Source organism: Talpa occidentalis, unplaced genomic scaffold, assembly GCF_014898055.3.
Source record: "Talpa occidentalis isolate TD23 unplaced genomic scaffold, MPIMG_talOcc4v2.1 talOcc4.8, whole genome shotgun sequence".
Classification (NCBI taxonomy): Eukaryota; Metazoa; Chordata; class Mammalia; order Eulipotyphla; family Talpidae; genus Talpa; species Talpa occidentalis.
This window is the reverse complement of record NW_023605194.1, coordinates 99,948,823-99,968,024: the sequence shown is the minus strand read 5'-3', so window position 1 is coordinate 99,968,024 and position 19,202 is coordinate 99,948,823. Positions and strand designations below refer to the sequence as shown.

General features: G+C 34.6%; 1 protein-coding gene across 5 annotated transcripts in view; it reads right to left on the bottom strand.

Annotated features, from left to right (window-relative positions):
• FSTL5 (follistatin like 5) overlaps positions 1-19,202 on the bottom strand; it is a 558,421-nt gene that overhangs the window by 440,096 nt on the left and 99,123 nt on the right. For all 5 annotated transcript variants that reach the window (XM_054690351.1, XM_054690350.1, XM_054690353.1 and 2 more), the window contains exon 2: positions 9,206-9,347. In XM_054690351.1, the coding sequence (XP_054546326.1) occupies positions 9,206-9,331 (126 nt within the window). In that variant the 5' untranslated portion in view covers positions 9,332-9,347. The remainder of the gene's footprint in view (positions 1-9,205; positions 9,348-19,202) is intronic.

Genomic DNA, 19,202 nt, shown 5'->3' with positions numbered 1-19,202 from the left:
GAACAGAACAGGCAGACTGACTGAAATACACTGTTGAGGGGAGCAGTGGGTGAGACAGAAGAGGTCTGCTGCACCATGTGGGTTTGTCCCTGGCTGGGGATTGAACTCATGCTGCAGAGGCTGCAGATTGCTTCACAGTGTGGTGCTTAACTCCTTGCACCACCAGAGAGGCCCATACACCCCACTTCTTCTAAACAGAAGTACATAAATCAAATCTTTTAAAAATTAAAAAAAAAGATATCAGTTTTCTATAGACTTAGCACTATCCAAATTAGAATCCCCGTTAGTTATTTTATTTTGGAAACCGATAAAATTTTAAAGTTTATTTGTAGATTTACAGCCTCATCTTTGGATGGGCCAGTTGTTTAACCCACACAATTGCTGTACTCCCTATCACCATTCATCAAGCTGGTAGCTACTTCAATCTTCTAACTAAGCATGTTTTTCTAAAGTCCAGCAAATACACTGGTCACCCTCATTTATTTTCCTGTAGGCTAGCCCCTTTAAAGCAAACTTAGTACTGACTCTCCCTGGAGGATGTTCCCCTTATTATATGTTCAAATGAGGTCTTAAACAGTTTATTTTCAATAAATTCATGTGAGATGTTTGCTTCACCATCACAGGCAACAATTACAATCAACCTGTGTATTTAAGAACTCAGTTTGAATAGGTTTGTTCATTTGAGTAGTAAGTACTTAACAAATAATTTCTAAAATAATGAGTGCACTTTTTTTGTTGTCAAAAATTAGAGTTGAAGGAAAAGTGTTAGTTTAGGATAGCAGAGTGGTAGAGAAAAACTGAAATGTCCTAGAAGACAGCAGAGATGCTTCCCTTCCTGCTGAAGAACAAAACCCAACTGTGACTTTCAACAAACAACACTGCCTCTTGACCCTCAGTTTTCCCAACTGCATTATATGAATTTTTAAATAACTGAACACTTTCTACCATCTGATAGCTCTCAAAACACTAACCCTCAGCTCATGTATAGAAGAATTGATGCGAGAAATGAGCACTGAGAAAAATGAGCTGAAAATAATACACTGTTTTCAATTGTGGTTTATATACCACAGGGCTTTTATCACTTAAACATGCTGAATGTCAAGCTCATAAATCAGGATATTTCCTTTCATTTATAATACACAGCTTTGCTAATTGAAGTCACAATGGAATTTTAATAATGAAAGATGTACAAAACAACTTATAATTAATTTATAAGTTGAAGTGGTGAATGCAAATGCTAACTTGCCAATATATTAATATTAATGATTAGATAAATGTATTTTACTTAATTCATTCTTCTTATCTCATAAGCTTTTTTTCCTACAATGACATGTTTAGAGGGCCCACACTGAACTATGCAAAAAACAACTACACCTGCATTTTGTTATTTGAATGGGTGACAGCAATAATGTAGTTTTGTGTGTTAATACCTTATTTCTCTTTAGCAAGTTCATGTGATCTAGCACTAGCCTTTCCATAGAGATAAGACAAATAGATTTGTCTGAACACAGGAGGGTTTTAAAAGTCATCAAAAAAATGAATGACAAGCATTTCATTGCTTCTAGGTCCCTAATAGTATTTAACAAGTTCCTTTATAAGTTAAAGGATCTGGAGAACAGGGATAAAATCATATTTTTCCAATCATGAAAATAATGTATTTTTAAATTATTGAGTCAGATAAGAGGAAATATTTTTGGGTCATTTGAAAGGTCCATATTCAGATGGTAGAAAACATTACATGTGCTCAAGATTGGGCCATAAGCAGAGTTTTCTGAAATCTAAGCTTGGTTGTAATGCACTGTACCAATTTGACTTTATTTGGCTACTTTATTATGTTGTGTTGACTAAATGTAAATGGAATCTCAATGTATCACCTTTTTTTAACATTTCAAAATTTCAAATCTTCTATGGGAACTAGCTCTATTTTTTCAAGTTGTCATTTTATAGCTCTAAGGAAAATATTTTAATAGCCTTGTAAAGAAGCATCCCCTCTACATACCATCTTGTACATCTCAAATGACAATTTTTAGCCATATACTTATCTTGAGACCTTTCAGCCAGATATCTCTTTATTGACTTAGATTAAGCAAAATGAGTCAGTTTACCACATACTAATATTCCCCAGATGAGCAAATATACCCTCATTTGAAGGAATAAACAACCAAGTAATATACCAAAAAGTAAGAAAAAGGTAATAATAATAAAATAAATTTTCCTTAAGTTCTTGAAAGGATAAAGTTGACCAGGTAAAAGGGAGGATGATGCTATTATCATGTCCCTGATTTTCAAATCAACTTTGAAACACACAGCATTTAGTTCAGGCTTTAGACAGATGTACTTAGTAGCAGTCCTGGCCTTGTGATAAAGGTGGTGCCATCAGTGTGCATTAGGAGACAATCCTTCATGGGTTCCTCATGTTTCTGCATAGTTCATAAGCAGAGGCACTGGTTGCAATTTGGTCTTTCCTATCTGTTTAAGAATGTTTGGAGAGTACACACCCTTGGAACATAGAGTTAATGGCTACCTCAAGAGCAAAGGACAAGAGTGTTTACAATTTTAGAAAATAGAATGCATCTCCATTGAGAGCAAATAATAGTATAACACAGACTGTCTTCCTCTGGTTCAAGAAAGCACAAATTTATGGACCATAAAATAGATCTGGTATACTTCAACACAGAGATCTTCTCAGATCTTTTACTGTAACATGCTTATGGTGTGTGTTTATATAACCTGGCCAACTACACATTGTCCTGTTGAAATTCAGCTCTAGGAACTAGCTCAGATGCTGACACCCTGGCTTGAACTATATTTTTGAGCAATAAGCCAACCTTTGTCTCTGACCCAGGAATTTGTGTCCTGCAGCTATTTATAAAACTATGTGGCAAGCTAACATATTAGCTTGCAAAGGCAGTAATATCTTAGAGCTTCCACAATTCTTGGCAATATTCAGTCACTCATTAAGCATAATTTACTCACAAATTTGCCTATTTTCCAGTGTTTGCAAGATGAAGAGGGTGGAGGAGTGCAAAAGATCAGACCCTTTTCAACAAGCCATATTAAAAATATAGAAAGTCCCTTTTAGCATTTAGGATAAGAATTTTAACATTATGATAGCATCCACGTTGTAAGTAATTTAATAAATAAGATACAAGGCATTTCTAATGAAAAGTTTTACAAACATTGTGTGTTTTGATTTTTCCTTAGCATCTTACAGAACTAAAAAATCATTCTGCTAAAATTCATGAGATTTCTTACATTAATTCCCCCTAGTTATAAAGAAATGGAACTATTATGCACACTTTGATTTTATTAACCTTGGACTCCAATTTGTCAATCATTCTTCAATAGGTCTTATACAATCACAAAGTGAGAATGGCATGGTTTCAGTAAATACTGGGATACCATTTCTCACCAAAAAAAAAAAAACAACTTTCAAAAACATTCTTATTTTTCAAGCAACATATTTGATTAGAAAAAATCTGAGATTAATTAATAATATTCAGCTACTGTGATAAATATGTAATAGATATATCCAGATACATTAATTAGTACACTGCTTAACATTTAAGTAATTAATTCTTCGACCATTACTCCCCCTACTCCCATCACTGCTGCTACTTTTGCTGTCAGATGGTGGTCCAAGTTGCTTCCTGACCTCTGCAAAATATATTAACATTTTAAAAGGCCTTTCCTTGCACACCCTGCAAGCAGTCAGATATTTCAGATGGAATGGCACAATTTTTCCTCAGTCAGGAAATAATGCTCCTGGGTTTGCCGGAAGGTTCCAAGCCTCTAAGCAGTGATGGTTTTGATGTGTTGTTTAATGCTTGTCTCTTTCCCAAGAGTTCTCCCCTGCCACTCTTCACCAATGCACATCTATCATTCTTTTAATACCAAAAGTAAAAAATCACCTCCCACAAATTATTTGTTGCATAGCAACACTCTATGGCTTATTAAATTATGCACTCTTTGCTCCATTTTCACAGGAACTACTCTGATAGAAAAACATTTTGATTTAGGAAGTAAGGGAATCATAAAGCAATTTAGGTTTACAGGAGCAGCTCTGTATTATAAACCTGGACACGGCATTCTCTGGTCATATAAAGATGTGAGCATTTTAAGATCTTTTCGTGGTTCCACTAGGAATACTCAAAGAACACTCCTAACTGTCCTCATAAACTCTTCCCTCAAGCCTGACTTTGATTATCATTAGCAGCAGACAATGCAGTGGTGTGATCTTGATGTAGCCAACAAAGGGGAGGTAAGATCCGATACTGAACCTAGTGGGTTTTGCAATAAAGCAATGAGGGTATATGGGGATATGCTGAAACACTACATTCACACTGCAAGCTTATAAGTACAACAGGAGTTAATTTGTGATGGGAACTTACAACCCAAAAAGAAGTAGAAGAAGGGAATGATGAAGCAAAGAGAGTGTAGGAAAAGACCAAACATGGAATTGAAACAGCTGCCAGCTGGCACAGAAAAGGAGCCCAGGATTTGCTGTTAAGTGACATTAGTTTACTTCTAGCTCTGTCTTTATTGATGAGGCTAGAGCATGGTTATGCTGATAACAAGTAACTCTCAAATGTCAGAGGTTTAAAACATTCCTTTCCTTCATTTTTCCATTCCAAGATAATCACAAAATGCCTGGATGTTTAATTCATCCTAGTTATTTAGACACAGGATGATTAAGCAGCCACTACCTTGAATAGATACTGTTTGCAATGCTAGAGGAAAAGGAGAGTTGAGGAAGATTTTCCAAATGCAATCAAATGCTCAAGCTAGAATGATTTCCTGGAACTTCTTATAACTCATTAGTTAGAACCATATACAAAGTCCCATCAACCTCAAAAGGACTAAGCTATGAAATCATATCTTCCTACCAAGAGTTCACAATGTGAGGAGAATAGTAACACGTAGATTAAATTCCTACAAAACGTATTCCCTGTGTTGTGCATTAAATTATTTAGGTGCTATGTATGAAAACCTAAATTCTGCATCCTAACTTTCCAGAAATATAAAATTAAATAGTTACTGTCAGTCAACCCCAGTTTTCTTATCATTAAAACAGTGTCCATTACACTCAACCATCTTATCTCAACACACACACTGCTGATTCCCAATGAAGATCACTAACAGCTCCTCCTAAGATGACAATTTCTGTTCATCATGTTTAAGTTCAGAAGAGACTAGAGAAGTCAGGGAAAACACTTACTATATGGGAATATCTATATAATTAAATGATCTAATGAATGGTATAAAGCCAGCCCAGTAACTTATAGGCAGTAAATGCCTGGTAACTCGTTACATTCTGTCTGTACCAACTTTTCTGAGTTTTGCAATTGTGAGATGGCTCAAAATATGGGAGGCTTTAGGAAACTAACAAAAACACAAAGTAATCAATAGTTACTACACTGTTTAACAACAAGTTTACATTTACATACGTGCAGATAGTGTAGTAACTATTGCTTCCTAGTGACTTTTCAATGGGAAGCTGTTCTAAAACAGGGCTTCAAAAGAAAAATTCATTTCAGTCCAGCTAAAAGGACATTGGAATGCTGTGGTTCTGTTAAAAGAGGATCAAGAGGAACTTTCTGAAAGAACATTAGCTGTTCCTACGGAGGTCAGTGGCACATTGTTTTACTATCATTATCATCTTTATCTCCTTGGTCCATCTTCTGATTGCTGGCCAAAATTTGCTTTTATCTGGCTTTCAATAATCTCATTAAGTTTGCCTGCTGCCTTCACTTGTGCGTTAGAAAGTTCTTTTAGCTATGTTTAATGGTGTCCTTTGGATTTTCTGGGATTAATATTCCCAGCAAGTCAGGATTATTGTAGGATTAAATTACATCAATTAATGTATATGAAAGTTGCTAGCAAAAAGTAGGCACTGTTTAATTTTAAATAATAATAATCAATAAAAGAACCACTTTGAGGATTTATGTCTGTATTTATACTTTAAAATTCTAGAGTGGTTATGAGTTCCTACATTTGATGTTCCACAAACTCTTGTAGGATAAACACATTAGATGAAACACATGATCTGTTCCCTCAGATATACTGTGGAATATAATTAAGATTTTTATAGTTAGCATGATGAGTTTATATAGAATTCATTTTACCTATAGACACAAATATATTTTCATTCATATTAATGCATATAGTTGTAAGCAATGTAAATATGTACAAGTATTTATATTTAGATCTACAATATTTATATGTAATCTGACAATTCTTTCCTTTCACTTTTTACTCCCAAGAGGATCCCTTATACAGTTGGTATACAAATGTTTTTTTTTTAAAATGAGTTCTGTACATATATTTGTTCCGATTCAAAGTAATAAATGATACTTCTCTGGGAAAATGTGGAAAATGGCTAATCAGAACCCAACATTTACAGTATCAATTATTTATTTTACGGTTTTCTAGTCAATAACTAATAGTTAATACTAGTGAAACCTAACCAAATTGAAAATGTCCTTCTCAATTCTCAGTCTTATAGAAATTTATACTCTTTACAATTGAAGTAAAACTAGGAAGATTTGAAAAAGAATAAGAGGAAATTAATTTAAATAATGTTATTAAAATAATTTATTCTAAAATATATTAACTATGTTTCATTGATTTCACTCTGTTAAAATTATAGATAAGAAAATCATACCTAATTAATGTATTAATCATAACTACATTAACACAATAAAAATGTAGAGATAGATGATATTTCTCATCATAATTCTGGCCCTATTCTTGTTAACAGATGGAGTCATTCATTCCACATATATTTTTTCAGTGCTTACCATGTGTCAAATACTATTCTAGGTGCTAGAGTATAGGAAATGAATGGTAGCTGACATCATAATGGAAGGAAACATCCAAAATGCAAATAAATAAGTGAGATATATCTTGACAAACTGTGATCAGTTTGACAGATAAAAATAAATCAGAAAGGGGAGCTAGGAAATGTCAATACAATGGCTGTTCATTTTCAATTACAGTCTGAGGTCAACATGAGCCTAAATGGAATCAGAGCCAAACAAAAAGAAATGACCAGAGATTCCTGGGATTAAATAATGACTGAAAGAGACAAAAATAAAGGGTATTATGAGATTAACCTTCAAGGTCTCAGGGAAAGAAATAGCTCCCTGTGGTCAAGTGGAGGGTTAATAGTGAGTAGAAATGATCTGGTGATTTCTGTAAGGACTTATACAAACACAACACTTCATTACTTTCAAATTCTCTCTCTCTCTCTCTCTCTCTCTCTCTCTCTCTCTCTCTCTCTCTCTCTCTCTCTTTCTCTGTCTGTCTTCCTTTTTAGCAGATTTCACCTCTCCTAGATCTTTAAAATTTAGGTATTACCATGACACTCTGCCTCTATGCTTATAAATATCAAAAGCCACTTATTATTTCTACTTATAGTTGAAGATACAGATGAAAAACACTGAGAACTGATTTTGATCAATTGTGGTAGACATTCATGTTTCTAAAACAGGTTTAACACATTGTGTTCTTTCCTTTTAAAAAAGGCTTATTAAATCTCAGAGCAATGCAGAAAAGTAATTTACCTTTATCACTTAAACGTAATTCAAAATATTTTGTTTATAAATGCACATTAATATATAAAACTTGTGGAATTATATTTAGCAGGGGAACAATCAAAAAGCATATTTATTAATACTACCTGTCATATTTCTGCTAATAAATCAATATCACATTATCTACTATTTTTCATGGCACCAGGATTATAGAATTGGAAAGCCGTAGATTCTTACCTCCAGAAACATAATTTAGGGCACACAAACAGCACAGGATAAATGTTTACTGTGTATGACACAGTGTGATCCAATATGCTGTATTAACAATGTGCTTTAAAGCACACATACCAAGTCTTGTTATTTTTAAGTATTGTGCTGAGATAAAAATTAGTAGTAGTATATGACACAGGGGAAATGACTGATAACTAAAAGATAGAACAAGGCTTATACTATAATTGAATTTATCCAGAATAGAAACTATAAAAAAATATTTTACATGTGGCTGAATTTCTACAATGATTTTTGACATTGCAAAGTAGTTTTACATTTTACTTAGTATCTTTTTCCTATCAATCCTATCTTGCATGCTGTGCCAATTAATATATTTAATAAATGTATTCATTCAAAAATTCCCTTTGAATTGTGAGAAATTTTATTTCTCACCTGTTTAATGAAAATAGATGCATCTTCATAAATTGTTGCGAAGGTTAAGGGAAACAATACATAAGAGTCTAGCTTAGTGTCAGAATAAAAATATCCCATTAAAAGTTAGCTATTTTATCAAAATGCTATAATAATATGAAGGAATTTCAGCAAAAATATAAACAATGTAAATGCCAAGAGCATGTAATGAATTTAGGGGAAAAATCATTATATTTATTTCAAAAGTGTTTTTTCTGAAGACAAAAAGCACAAGAAATTTAACAAATATATATTTTCTTCCATAACTAGCAAGTTATTTTTGTATTTTTCCACTTTATGTCTAAACCAAAATGTGTTATAATGTTTTAATAAAAAAAGCACTTGAGGATGTTATTTGCATCATAATGATCTGTTATTAAAATAAAATTATGATAAAAGTACTAACTTATTTTCAATATACAATCTCTATAAATTATATCATAACTAAATGTCAATTTACTTTATACTTGAAAATATTTAGCATAAATGAGACATTTTTCCCAATGGTAGACAACACAAAATTGTAATTCTTGATGAAATGATTCCTATTAAAAACTAATCCTTTGCTAATCTATATATCTCCAGATGGCAATAGACATCATTTTTTTGTATATTGATGGCAAATTCAAGAACACAACACATGTTTTAGTTTAAAATTTTCTAAACTTAAGATAAATATGGAAGTAGTGAAATCTGCTTGGTTAACTCTTAATATATTTGCATTTTAGAAATCCACTACAATTACTTCATGTAAACTTTAAACATATATCTTAAATGAACCATACATTGCCAGAAATATTTAATTCCAAAACTGAAAATTTCTAAAATTACCACAATTATATTCTTTAAAATGTGCATTTTTTATAATATGGCTATTATATTCTGAAAGCATGCTTTGAAATCAGTGCTCCCAAGTAATAAAACAGACAACTAATAGCTAAATCTGTAATTTTTAGGCATTATGAGCAAATTCAGAATGGTCACTGTACCTTGTGTCGCAATCTTATTAGAGGTTGATAGGATTTAAGGCCATATCCTGTTTCTTTGACCGGCCTTCCTTCTGACTCCAGAAAAATTAATCCAAGAACCAAAACAGTAGACCAGCACTTAAACATCCTTATTGCTTTTCACCTGTGAAAATTGACATTATAAATAATCAGAAAAGCATCCTATACTGAAGAAATGTTTCCTGAAATATTCAATAGCACATGGAAATAGGTCTAATCAAAATTTGCTGGTTATTTCCCAAATAGGTAAACTTCCCCAAATAAATATGATCCCCTTGTCTATAACAAATACTGCTTACTTGTTTGTTTCACTCATAGTCTACAAAATATGTAAAAATATAGGGACTGTTAAAAATGAATTGAGGAAAAGGCAAAAACAGGTTGAAAGAAAATAAAAAAAAAATATTCTAAGTATCTATAAAGAAAACAGATTATCAACATATTTGTAAATCTTAAACACCTCTGAGTTTGTTGAATAAACCTTAATAAATCTTTAACTATTACAACTCATTGGTAAATTTTTTAGAGGTTAATAAGGTAATCTCTCTAGTAGGTACTTAAAATGAGGTATAACAGAAATTATGCAGATAGGTTACACTGAGTTACAAATACATTTTCCAATTGTATCTAAAATGGCATTTCCGGGCCTCCCCTGTGGCGCAGCGGTTGAGCTCTGGGTTGCGAAGCTGCCTGCAGTCTCTGCAGCACTGGTTCAATCCCCGGCTGCTCCCCGGCCACCAGAGGAGGGTCCCACATGGCGCGCAGACCTCTCCTGCCGCCCGCTGCTCCCCTCCGCAATGTACTACGGTCCTTCTGCCTGCTCTGCTCCCAGCTCTGGCTCTGGTGAATTCTCTCACCCTCCCGCACTTCTGACTCTACCCAGTGCTTGTATAAATAAATAAATAAATAAATAAATAAATAAATAAATAAATAAATAAATAAATAAATCTTTAAAAAAAAAAACGTTTAAAAATAAAAAAATAAAAATAAAAAATAAATAAAAAAAAATAAAATGGCATTTCCTAGAAAATGGCCTTACACAAGCTTTATTTTTTTAAGATTTTTTTTTTTAATTTATACAAGAGCTGGGGTACAGGTCAGATGCGTGGGAGAGTGAGAGGATTTACCATAGATAGAGCAGGGAACAGAACAAGCAGACTGACCGAAATACACTGCTGAGATGAGCAGCAGGTGAGACAGGAGAGGTCTGATGCGCCATGTGGGTTGCTCCGAGGCCAGCAGGGATCGAACCAGCACTGCAAGAGGCTGCGGACAGCTTAACAGTGCTGCGCTCAACCGCCTGTGCCACCAGGGCGGCTCCATACACATGCTTTGAAGTAAAAGTGCTATGGCTCTTTCCGGTGTCTATATTTTTATTAATAGATATACCAGAAAAATTATAAATGATATATATTTATTTATAATCATATAAATGTCATTTCACAAATAAATCTATGCCTTGTATTCAACTCTATTCCTTCCATTCTACTACTTTTGCCAACAGTTTGTTCCTACTGTGACAGTAGATTTTTGTCCTCTGAAGCCAGTCTCTATGTCTGACTTCTTGAGAAACTTCACAAATTGACTAAGCCTGTTATTTATGTTCTGCTTCTTCAAATATTCTTAAGTCACCTATATATTAACATAATTTCTCCCCTCTACTTGGTGAATTTTTTGAAAGAGTTGTATATTTCATTTTATCCATTTTCTTACACTAGGCTGCTTTAATTATGCTTCCCCCCCACCATCACTCTATCAAAATAACATTTTTTTTTTCAAGAAAAGGTTACTTCAATCGGTATCTATGATACCCTCTCTTCTGTTTCTAAGAAGCTTATAGAAAAACCATCCTAATCTTTATGCAAGTTCATGTATTCCTTTACCTACTTTCCCATTAAATATATATTTTATCAAATTTCATTTTTAATCATTTAGTATGTTCCATTTACTCAGATTAAGTTACTTCAGCACAATCTATGGTGTATGTGTGTATATCTATGTGTGTATTAAAATATATGGCCAGGGCCTCCCTGGTGGTGCAAGGGATTAAGACACAACCTATGAAGCTCGCCACAGCCACTGCAGCATGAGTTCGATCCCTGGCCAGTGAGGTGACCCACATGGCACAGCAGACCTCTCCTGACTCACCCGCTGCTCCCCTCAGCAGTGTGTTTCAGTACATCTGCCTGTTCTGTTCCCCACTCTGTCTCTTGTGAATCCTCTCATTTTCCACATCTCTAGCCTGCACAGTTCTTCTGTGCATAAATCTTAAATACATATATATATGGTCATATATATAGATATATATAGATATACATATACATACATACATATACATACATACATATATATACATACATACATATATATACATACATACATATATATATATATATATATCTCTTCTGATCTCCAGGTTGGTTTAGCTAGATTACCTAAAAGCTCTACCCTTATGCTTCAAAAGCAACACTCCATAGAGTATACCTTCCTTCCCATGCCCCAGAAAGTCATTTTTCTTGATTTCATTTATAAATTTACTTAAGCCAGAAACAAAGCAAACATCCTTGACAATTCCATACCCTTATCCTTTCATATTAAACCCATCACTAAGTTCTGCTACTCCTACCTTCAACTGGCTCTCAAACACCAGTTCCTCTCTGAGTCAGTTGTCACAACTCTAGCTCGAGTTCTCAGCACCACTTCTCCACTGAACTATCCCAATCACAACATGACTGGCCTTTCATATTTATGCACCTGCAACTTCAATCCATTCACATACCATAGCCTGAGTGATCAGGTCAACTAATGTTACTGCTTTTGCTAATAAATTTAAGATATACTCATCTCTGGATAGGACATAAAATCAATGATATAACCCACAAGCTCCCTAGTATAGGTGCTATATGACTTTTTCTTCCATTAAATAACTGCTTTCCAGCTACATTAATCTTCATTCAGTTCTTTGTATTTATTTTGCCCATTCCTGCTATGAGGCTTTTGTGAGCTATTTCTTGCAACTGAAATGTATTATTTTATGCCTACTTAACACCCCAAGGACCTCCACTTATCAAACATTCCCTATAATACAAAGCCTGTTACATCTTTAGTTATTTCCTAGATCAATCTTCATTTCAGAGCATATATTTGTAATTAAACATCATGAATATGATCATTTGTACAACGTTGGCTTTATTAGATTACATTTATTTCTCTCCTTCAAACTTCTTGATTTCAGGGATTCGGTTTTATTTTTTTTCTTTGATTTTTTTCCCCTGGTATTATATCACCTGGGCTAGCATATCTTCCGGTACCTGCTAGATACTACGCACTCAATAAATGAATGCATTAATGAATATAAACTTGAATTCAAGGGTAAAAAAAAGATCAAATTTCCCCACAATATGACAGCAATTCCTGTTTCCACTGTTGCTCCAAAACTTGTGAAAACTAACCTGAGAAAACTAAATATTTTCATTTGCAATCCATCCTTTTGCTGTCATTTTGATGTATAGTCTAATCCTTCTCTCAGAGGTAAATATTTGTTTATGAGAAAACTGAATGCAATATTTTAAATTCAAGATAAAACTCAAGAATAAAGCAAACAGGAACAGTTTAAGTGAAGGGATATTTTCTCTGGGTTTTGAATACTGTGCTCCGGGTGTCATCAACAGGGAGAGAGAGTGTAGAGGAAGGACAGTGTTGTTTCCTGTAGTCATCTCTCGTTAAAGGTGAAGACATAAATTTCCTAAAAGTGGCCAACTAAGAATTTCCCTTTCGGGCCTCCCTCATGGTGCAAGGGATTAAGATGCAGCCTATGAAGCTATCTGCTGCCTCTGCAGCACAAGTTCAATCCCCAGCCAAGGAGCTACCCACATGGCACAGCAGACCTCTCCTGTCTCGCCCGCTGCTCCCCTCAGCAGTGTATTTCGGTCAGTCCGCCTGTTCTGTTCCCCCCTCTGTCTCTGGTGAATCCTCTCACACACCCCCACATCTCTGGCCTGTACCCCAGTTCTTGTATGATTAAATAAATAAAAATCTTTAAAAAATAAAAAGAATTTCACTTTCTCTTCCCTTTTTCTTTTGCCCTCTTCCCTTCTTCCTTCCATTTCTCCCTCCCTTTTCTCTTTTTCTCTATACACACTCCCATAGGTATGCATTTGTGTGTATGTGAGTGTGTGTACACTGGTTTCCTTTACCATCCAAAAGTAGAGCATTCCCATGGAATCTTTCATAAAACTACTTTGTTTAAATGGAAAAAATAATTACATTTATACGGAACATTTTTTGAGTGTTCCCAGGCAGGCCCCCAAAATAACCTACCAAATCAACCATAAAAAATCTAAAATAACTTATGAAAAAGCAGGAATGACAGGATAAATGCACACCCTGTAGGGCATAGTTCCCAGGGCAGGGGCTGGGCAGGGACCCTCGCTGCTCAGGGCACTGCTACCTCTAGCACAGCTGCTGCCAACACTGTGGCTATTTGTGTTTTTCACCTTTTGTCATAAAAGCAAAAATTCTCTTGAGATTTCTTTCAGTTAGCAAAAAAAAAAAAAATGCACTAATGTAGGGTTTTTGTGAAAGCAAAGTGTTGTGACATAAGCTTTTTAAAAGTGGGACATACATTTTAAAAACAGGGATAGCTCACTCTATCTCCAACTATCACCTACCTACCCACTGAACTACAGACACTGCATGACTACAAATATTATACCTAATATAAAATTAGAGTAAATTAACAATTATTTTTTTAAAAGACCAAAATCTCAGGTGTTCATTAAAAAACTTTCACACATTGACAATTAGATCAATAATCTCCTAATCAATAATCTCCTAATTTTTTCTCTACTCAAAAGCAGTAGTCTGGAAATATCTTTTATAATGTTCAAATATTGATAAGTCTCTGTGTAAATCTTCAGTATATGCAATCTCTTTGTGCTAATTTGTTACGTATATTACTAACCATGATTTTTTATTGAGTATTCTGATTTTCAAGTGTAAAAGTTCTTAACACAAAGTTACACAAAAAATATAAATATGAATTCTTTATCTCAGCCAAAGTTATCATACAACTGGAGTGATTTACTTTGTATCACATAAACCGAAACGTAATACTGAAAGTTAGATGGCTTGTTTTTAGGAGAGCTCTGATTTCTATTACAGATAGGCCTCTGAGCTCAGCAGTCTAGTGTTAGACAAGACAAAGGACAATGACTAGTTTCCCTGTTTATCTTTAGTGCATGGCTACCTTTGTAAGATTTTATCCATTGAAATATCACTAAGAAAAATAATTGAATCTAATTATAGTTGCCAAATATTAAACAGAAAGATGGCTTTTCTCAATGGATGCTCAAAACATAATTATCATCTTCTTACTTCTCTTCAACTACATCCTTAAAAAATGTCATTATTATATATCTTTAAAAGTTCACTCATCCACAGAGGTGTTCCAGAAATTGTTTGTAAATCAGTCATAATCGATCCCATGATATACTGATTTGTGATCTCACTTTCTCAGTATAGTAACCTCTGACACCTGTTAAGTTTTTCTAATTAATTGGCAGTTTGTTGACAGCTTAGTAAGAACACTGAAAAGCATGTGACTAAAACAAACCAGCTGGAACAGATGGTACAATAATGCTCCTATGACTTTTCCTTATAACCTCCACATTTACAGGGAAGTGTCAGAAAACAACCTCATTAACTTAGAGAAAACAAAATGCACATGCATTTAAAAAGTATCTGTCAAACATTAGATATAACAAAGTGAAATTTAAATATGGTAGGAGGAAAAGACAAAGGTTTCTCTTCAAAAAGTATCCAATATTTCGTTAGGAGTAGATGACGGAAGTTGATTAACTGAAAATAACAAAGAGGGGCATTTGGGGGCTGAAAAGAACACCCTAACGTTGGATATTGTAATGGTTATAAAATATAATTTACTAAGACATATTGCTATGTCCATTAATGATGAGCAGATTTTGTTGTATACAAGTTATATTTTAATATTTATTACAAAAATACCAATGTTTTATGAATCAAAGTACATTTGCACTAATATATGTTGTGCTGCTTTTGATGGTAGGATTCACATTATTTAGAAGATTCAAATATAAAAAAAGAATTTAAAACAAATTAAGAGTGTTAAAGTATTGCCTTAGGAACATAGGGTAGCATATGAGATGATGAGGAAATAGGTATTACAGCAAATACTGGGCAAGCATATCCCCAAATATGGCAGAGAAGCCATATCCAGAAAATTTCACCTGGAGTAGCCACACAACCTCTGACTCCATCCTGAAAAACTACTGTAGGTTTTTCAAGAGAGAGCTTCACTCTCTTCATTTGTGAAACTTTTTCTGCCAATCTTACATGAACTATGCTGCTCTCTGCTACAATTTTTACGTATCTCCTTTAGGGACTTTTTACCTTGGACTGTGATTCATTCAAGAAAGGTCACTATCTGCAATGGCGGGAAGACACAGAGCAAGCTCTCTATGACCGGAGCAGAGGGGTGAAGGAGGACAGAGTCCTGGAGCCTTCGGTGGCTTTTCAGGCTTTTATTGGGATTTACCAGGCACACATCAGGCAGGGGTGCTGGCCTCCCAGCCCCAGCAAGTCTTCACTCTTTCTGGGCTCTCCTGCTGTCTCTAGCGCTATCTCTGCTTCTCTGCTCTCTGCTCTTCTCGTGGTTCTTCCAATTGTTCTCTGCTCTACTCATGGTTCTGCTAGCATCCCCATGACACCGCCCTTATAAGCCCAGTCTCTTAGCGCAGGTGAATCTCATCTACGCATGCCAACACTCTACTCCAGGTGCCCGCCATCAGGTATGCATTCAGAACCGCAGGGATCCATCATCAGTCCTAATGGCGGGAGGGCAGAAAAGCCTGATACTTTTTTACCTTACCCTACACTATCCTCATACAGATATGAAAGTAAACTAATCTGTCACAAGCTATCAAGGTTTTTCACTTATATCTTTTTTGTTCTGGAACAAGGAAGTGCCTAATAACTAGAGTGTGTTTACTTGCTGCTATGTCATATTCCTATGAGACAGAGAAATGACTTTGAAATTACCTTTCTCATTCTATGTAACCTCAGCAAAATCAGTTGCCTTAGTTGGGTACCATCCATATGCTGGGATTTATGACCCTATATAGCCTAGCATATAATCGGGTCTACACTCGATTATTCCTTCTGAGTAGATATATTGATCTGTAAAGGCTACGGGGACAAACAAGTTTAAGAGAGAATCTTACAATTTTTTTTTTTTGAGATTCCCACTTGGTAGTCCAATTGGAGGTATTTAATAGGCATAGGGGCAAAGGAACCTGGATTTTAGCAAGGAGGTATGGACTAAAGATACCTGTTTGGAGCTATTAGCATTTAAACTTCTTTTAATCTGGGTATGATATGGGAAGACATTAAAGAGGAGAAGAAATACATAAGCTAAGCCTGCCTGCAGGCTCAGCTGAAATTAAATTCTATACCAGGAGGGAAGGAAAATAAAAATAGTCAAAGGTAATTTTGGAAAAATGATAGATGAAAATTTCATTAGAATGGAATGGCTAGAAACCACAGCACTTGTTGTCATCTGACATGTTATATTTTTACTGGTTTGTTGGTATAATGTCTGCATCAAACCAAAATGCTAACTATATAAAGACTTTGATAATCATTTGTGGAAATGAGAGAAGTAATTGACACACAGCATGAGCTTAATAGATATTTGGGGGATAAATCAATGAATGAATAAATTAATGATGATACATAATTTGAAATAGAAGGTATACATGAAGTAATAATACTATTGGTATAACTGAAAATATTCATTAAAACTGATCGTAAAATCCATTTAGAGATCAAATTGCAACTATTACAAAAAGCTTTTCTTTTACACCTGGATCAACACTGGGCTTTCAATGGAAAGTTCTTTGGAAAAGCCTCCCCGGTCAAGGACAGATAGTGTTTTCATTCCTAAGCTCAACTAAAATTGGAAGGACTGAAGGAACTTCCTTTCTATCTATCAGGCAAGTCTATTGCAGCAACTATTTTCATCATTTGACCTACTTTAACTTCACACCCCTTACTTTGAACTCTGTGGCGGAGTTCTAATTCAATATTTCTCTTAAGAAAAAAATCCTTCTTCAAAGAATCCAATGTTACGTGCAGTGGATTCTTCTCTTAAGAGAAATGGAAATTTTAGATGCAGCAGTTGATTCTCCTTGTCAGAGTAAGAGAATCTCCCAATCACTGTTTAGTCTTCAAAGATTCATTGTAATGTACATCATTTGAAAACTAAACAAGAAAGGGCAACAATTATGGGTCACTGCCGTAATGTTCTATTATGACCAAAAATAAAAAAGCAGCAAAAGAAACATATATATCCCATTAGATATATTGGCATGGCATCTGAGAGGTATTCTCGCTTATATTGAACCAATATATAAAGATTACTTTATCAAAACAAAGACTCCAAGTTTATAAAACTGATTATCTGAACACAAAGCTGCCTCCACTCAAATTTGACCCATGGTTTTGTTATGATTCTAGTTAGACATATATAATGATGTAGATGGAAAGAGAGAGCCTGTAAAAGAAGTGGCCATATAGGATAACTAATTATTCAGAGTGTATGCTACTGGGACAGAGAATCTCTCACTATATTCATTTTAGATAAAAGTGAAGATAAGTGAAGATACATGATAAATGCATCAGTAATCAGAAGAGCAATAGCTACAGATGTGACTTCTATATTCAGGTAACAGCAACAAGAACCTTACAAATCTGCATGGAAACACTAGCATACAGAGAGTGTTTCTTCAGTTTCTTTATTCTATGCCTTGTTGGATTATATTATGAGCTTCCAAAATGTTTAAAAATAATGTTATATGTTGAAAAATTGTATGTGTAGTACACTTTTCTCCCTAATCTGGGATAAGAATAAACTTTTAAGTGTTAAATAATGAGAACTATGACCACTAAATTAATTGCATTCTTTCAAAGAAGGAAGGACTTTTATCACATTGACATCTTGAGACATTAATTTGGATGAACAAAACTATCCAGATTACTATCAATTATACCTTTCAGTAGCCAGCTTAATTTGAAACTAAAAGAAGAAACTACATAAAGATAAAATATATTCACTGCTGTTTTAGGGAGACTGCAGTGTAAAATGTCTAATCATTTACGCTTTACATTAACTGAAAATATTCACACTGAATTATATTTATTTTTTAAATGTATGTACTTTATTTTAAACAAATGAAAATCTTACATTATGAAAATCAGTTAATTGGTTAATATTTTGTTTTCCCAAACTATCTTTGCTTTACAAAACTACTTATGCTGTAGTTATATTAAATACTGTGGTGCTTTAAAACATTTTTCAAAGTAATTTTTTTTTATAGAGGCATGTTATTTATTTGTTTGTTTGTTTGTTTGTTTTGTTTATACATGCACTGGGTACAGTCAGAAGCGTGGGAGGGTGAGAGAATTCACCAGAGCCAGAGTGGGAAGTAGCAGGCAGACTGAAGTACACTGCTGAGGGGAGCAGTGGGCGGCAGGAGAGGTCTGTGCGCCATGCGGGACCCTCCTCTGGTGGCCAGGGAGCAGCCAGAGATCGAACCGGCGCCCGAGAGGCCGCGGGCAGCTTCGCAACCCAGCGCTCAACTGCTGCGCCACCGGGGAGGCCCTAAAGTAAAATATTTAAGTACTACATAGAACCCATGTTAGCAGAGTGAAAAGATATATCTGAGATATATTTTCTCACATGAGAAAAGAATGGTATATCGTGATGAAAGTAAAAAGTGGGCATTGAACACAGCTACTCTAATTATGGGGACAGAATTTTTGCTTGTTTGTTAGTTTTAATACTATAACACACCTACCTAGAATCCATTCACTATACCAAAGAAGGACATGCATGTGCAAAGGTCTTGGTGTCTAGGGAATTCTTTAGAAGCTACAGCTCTGT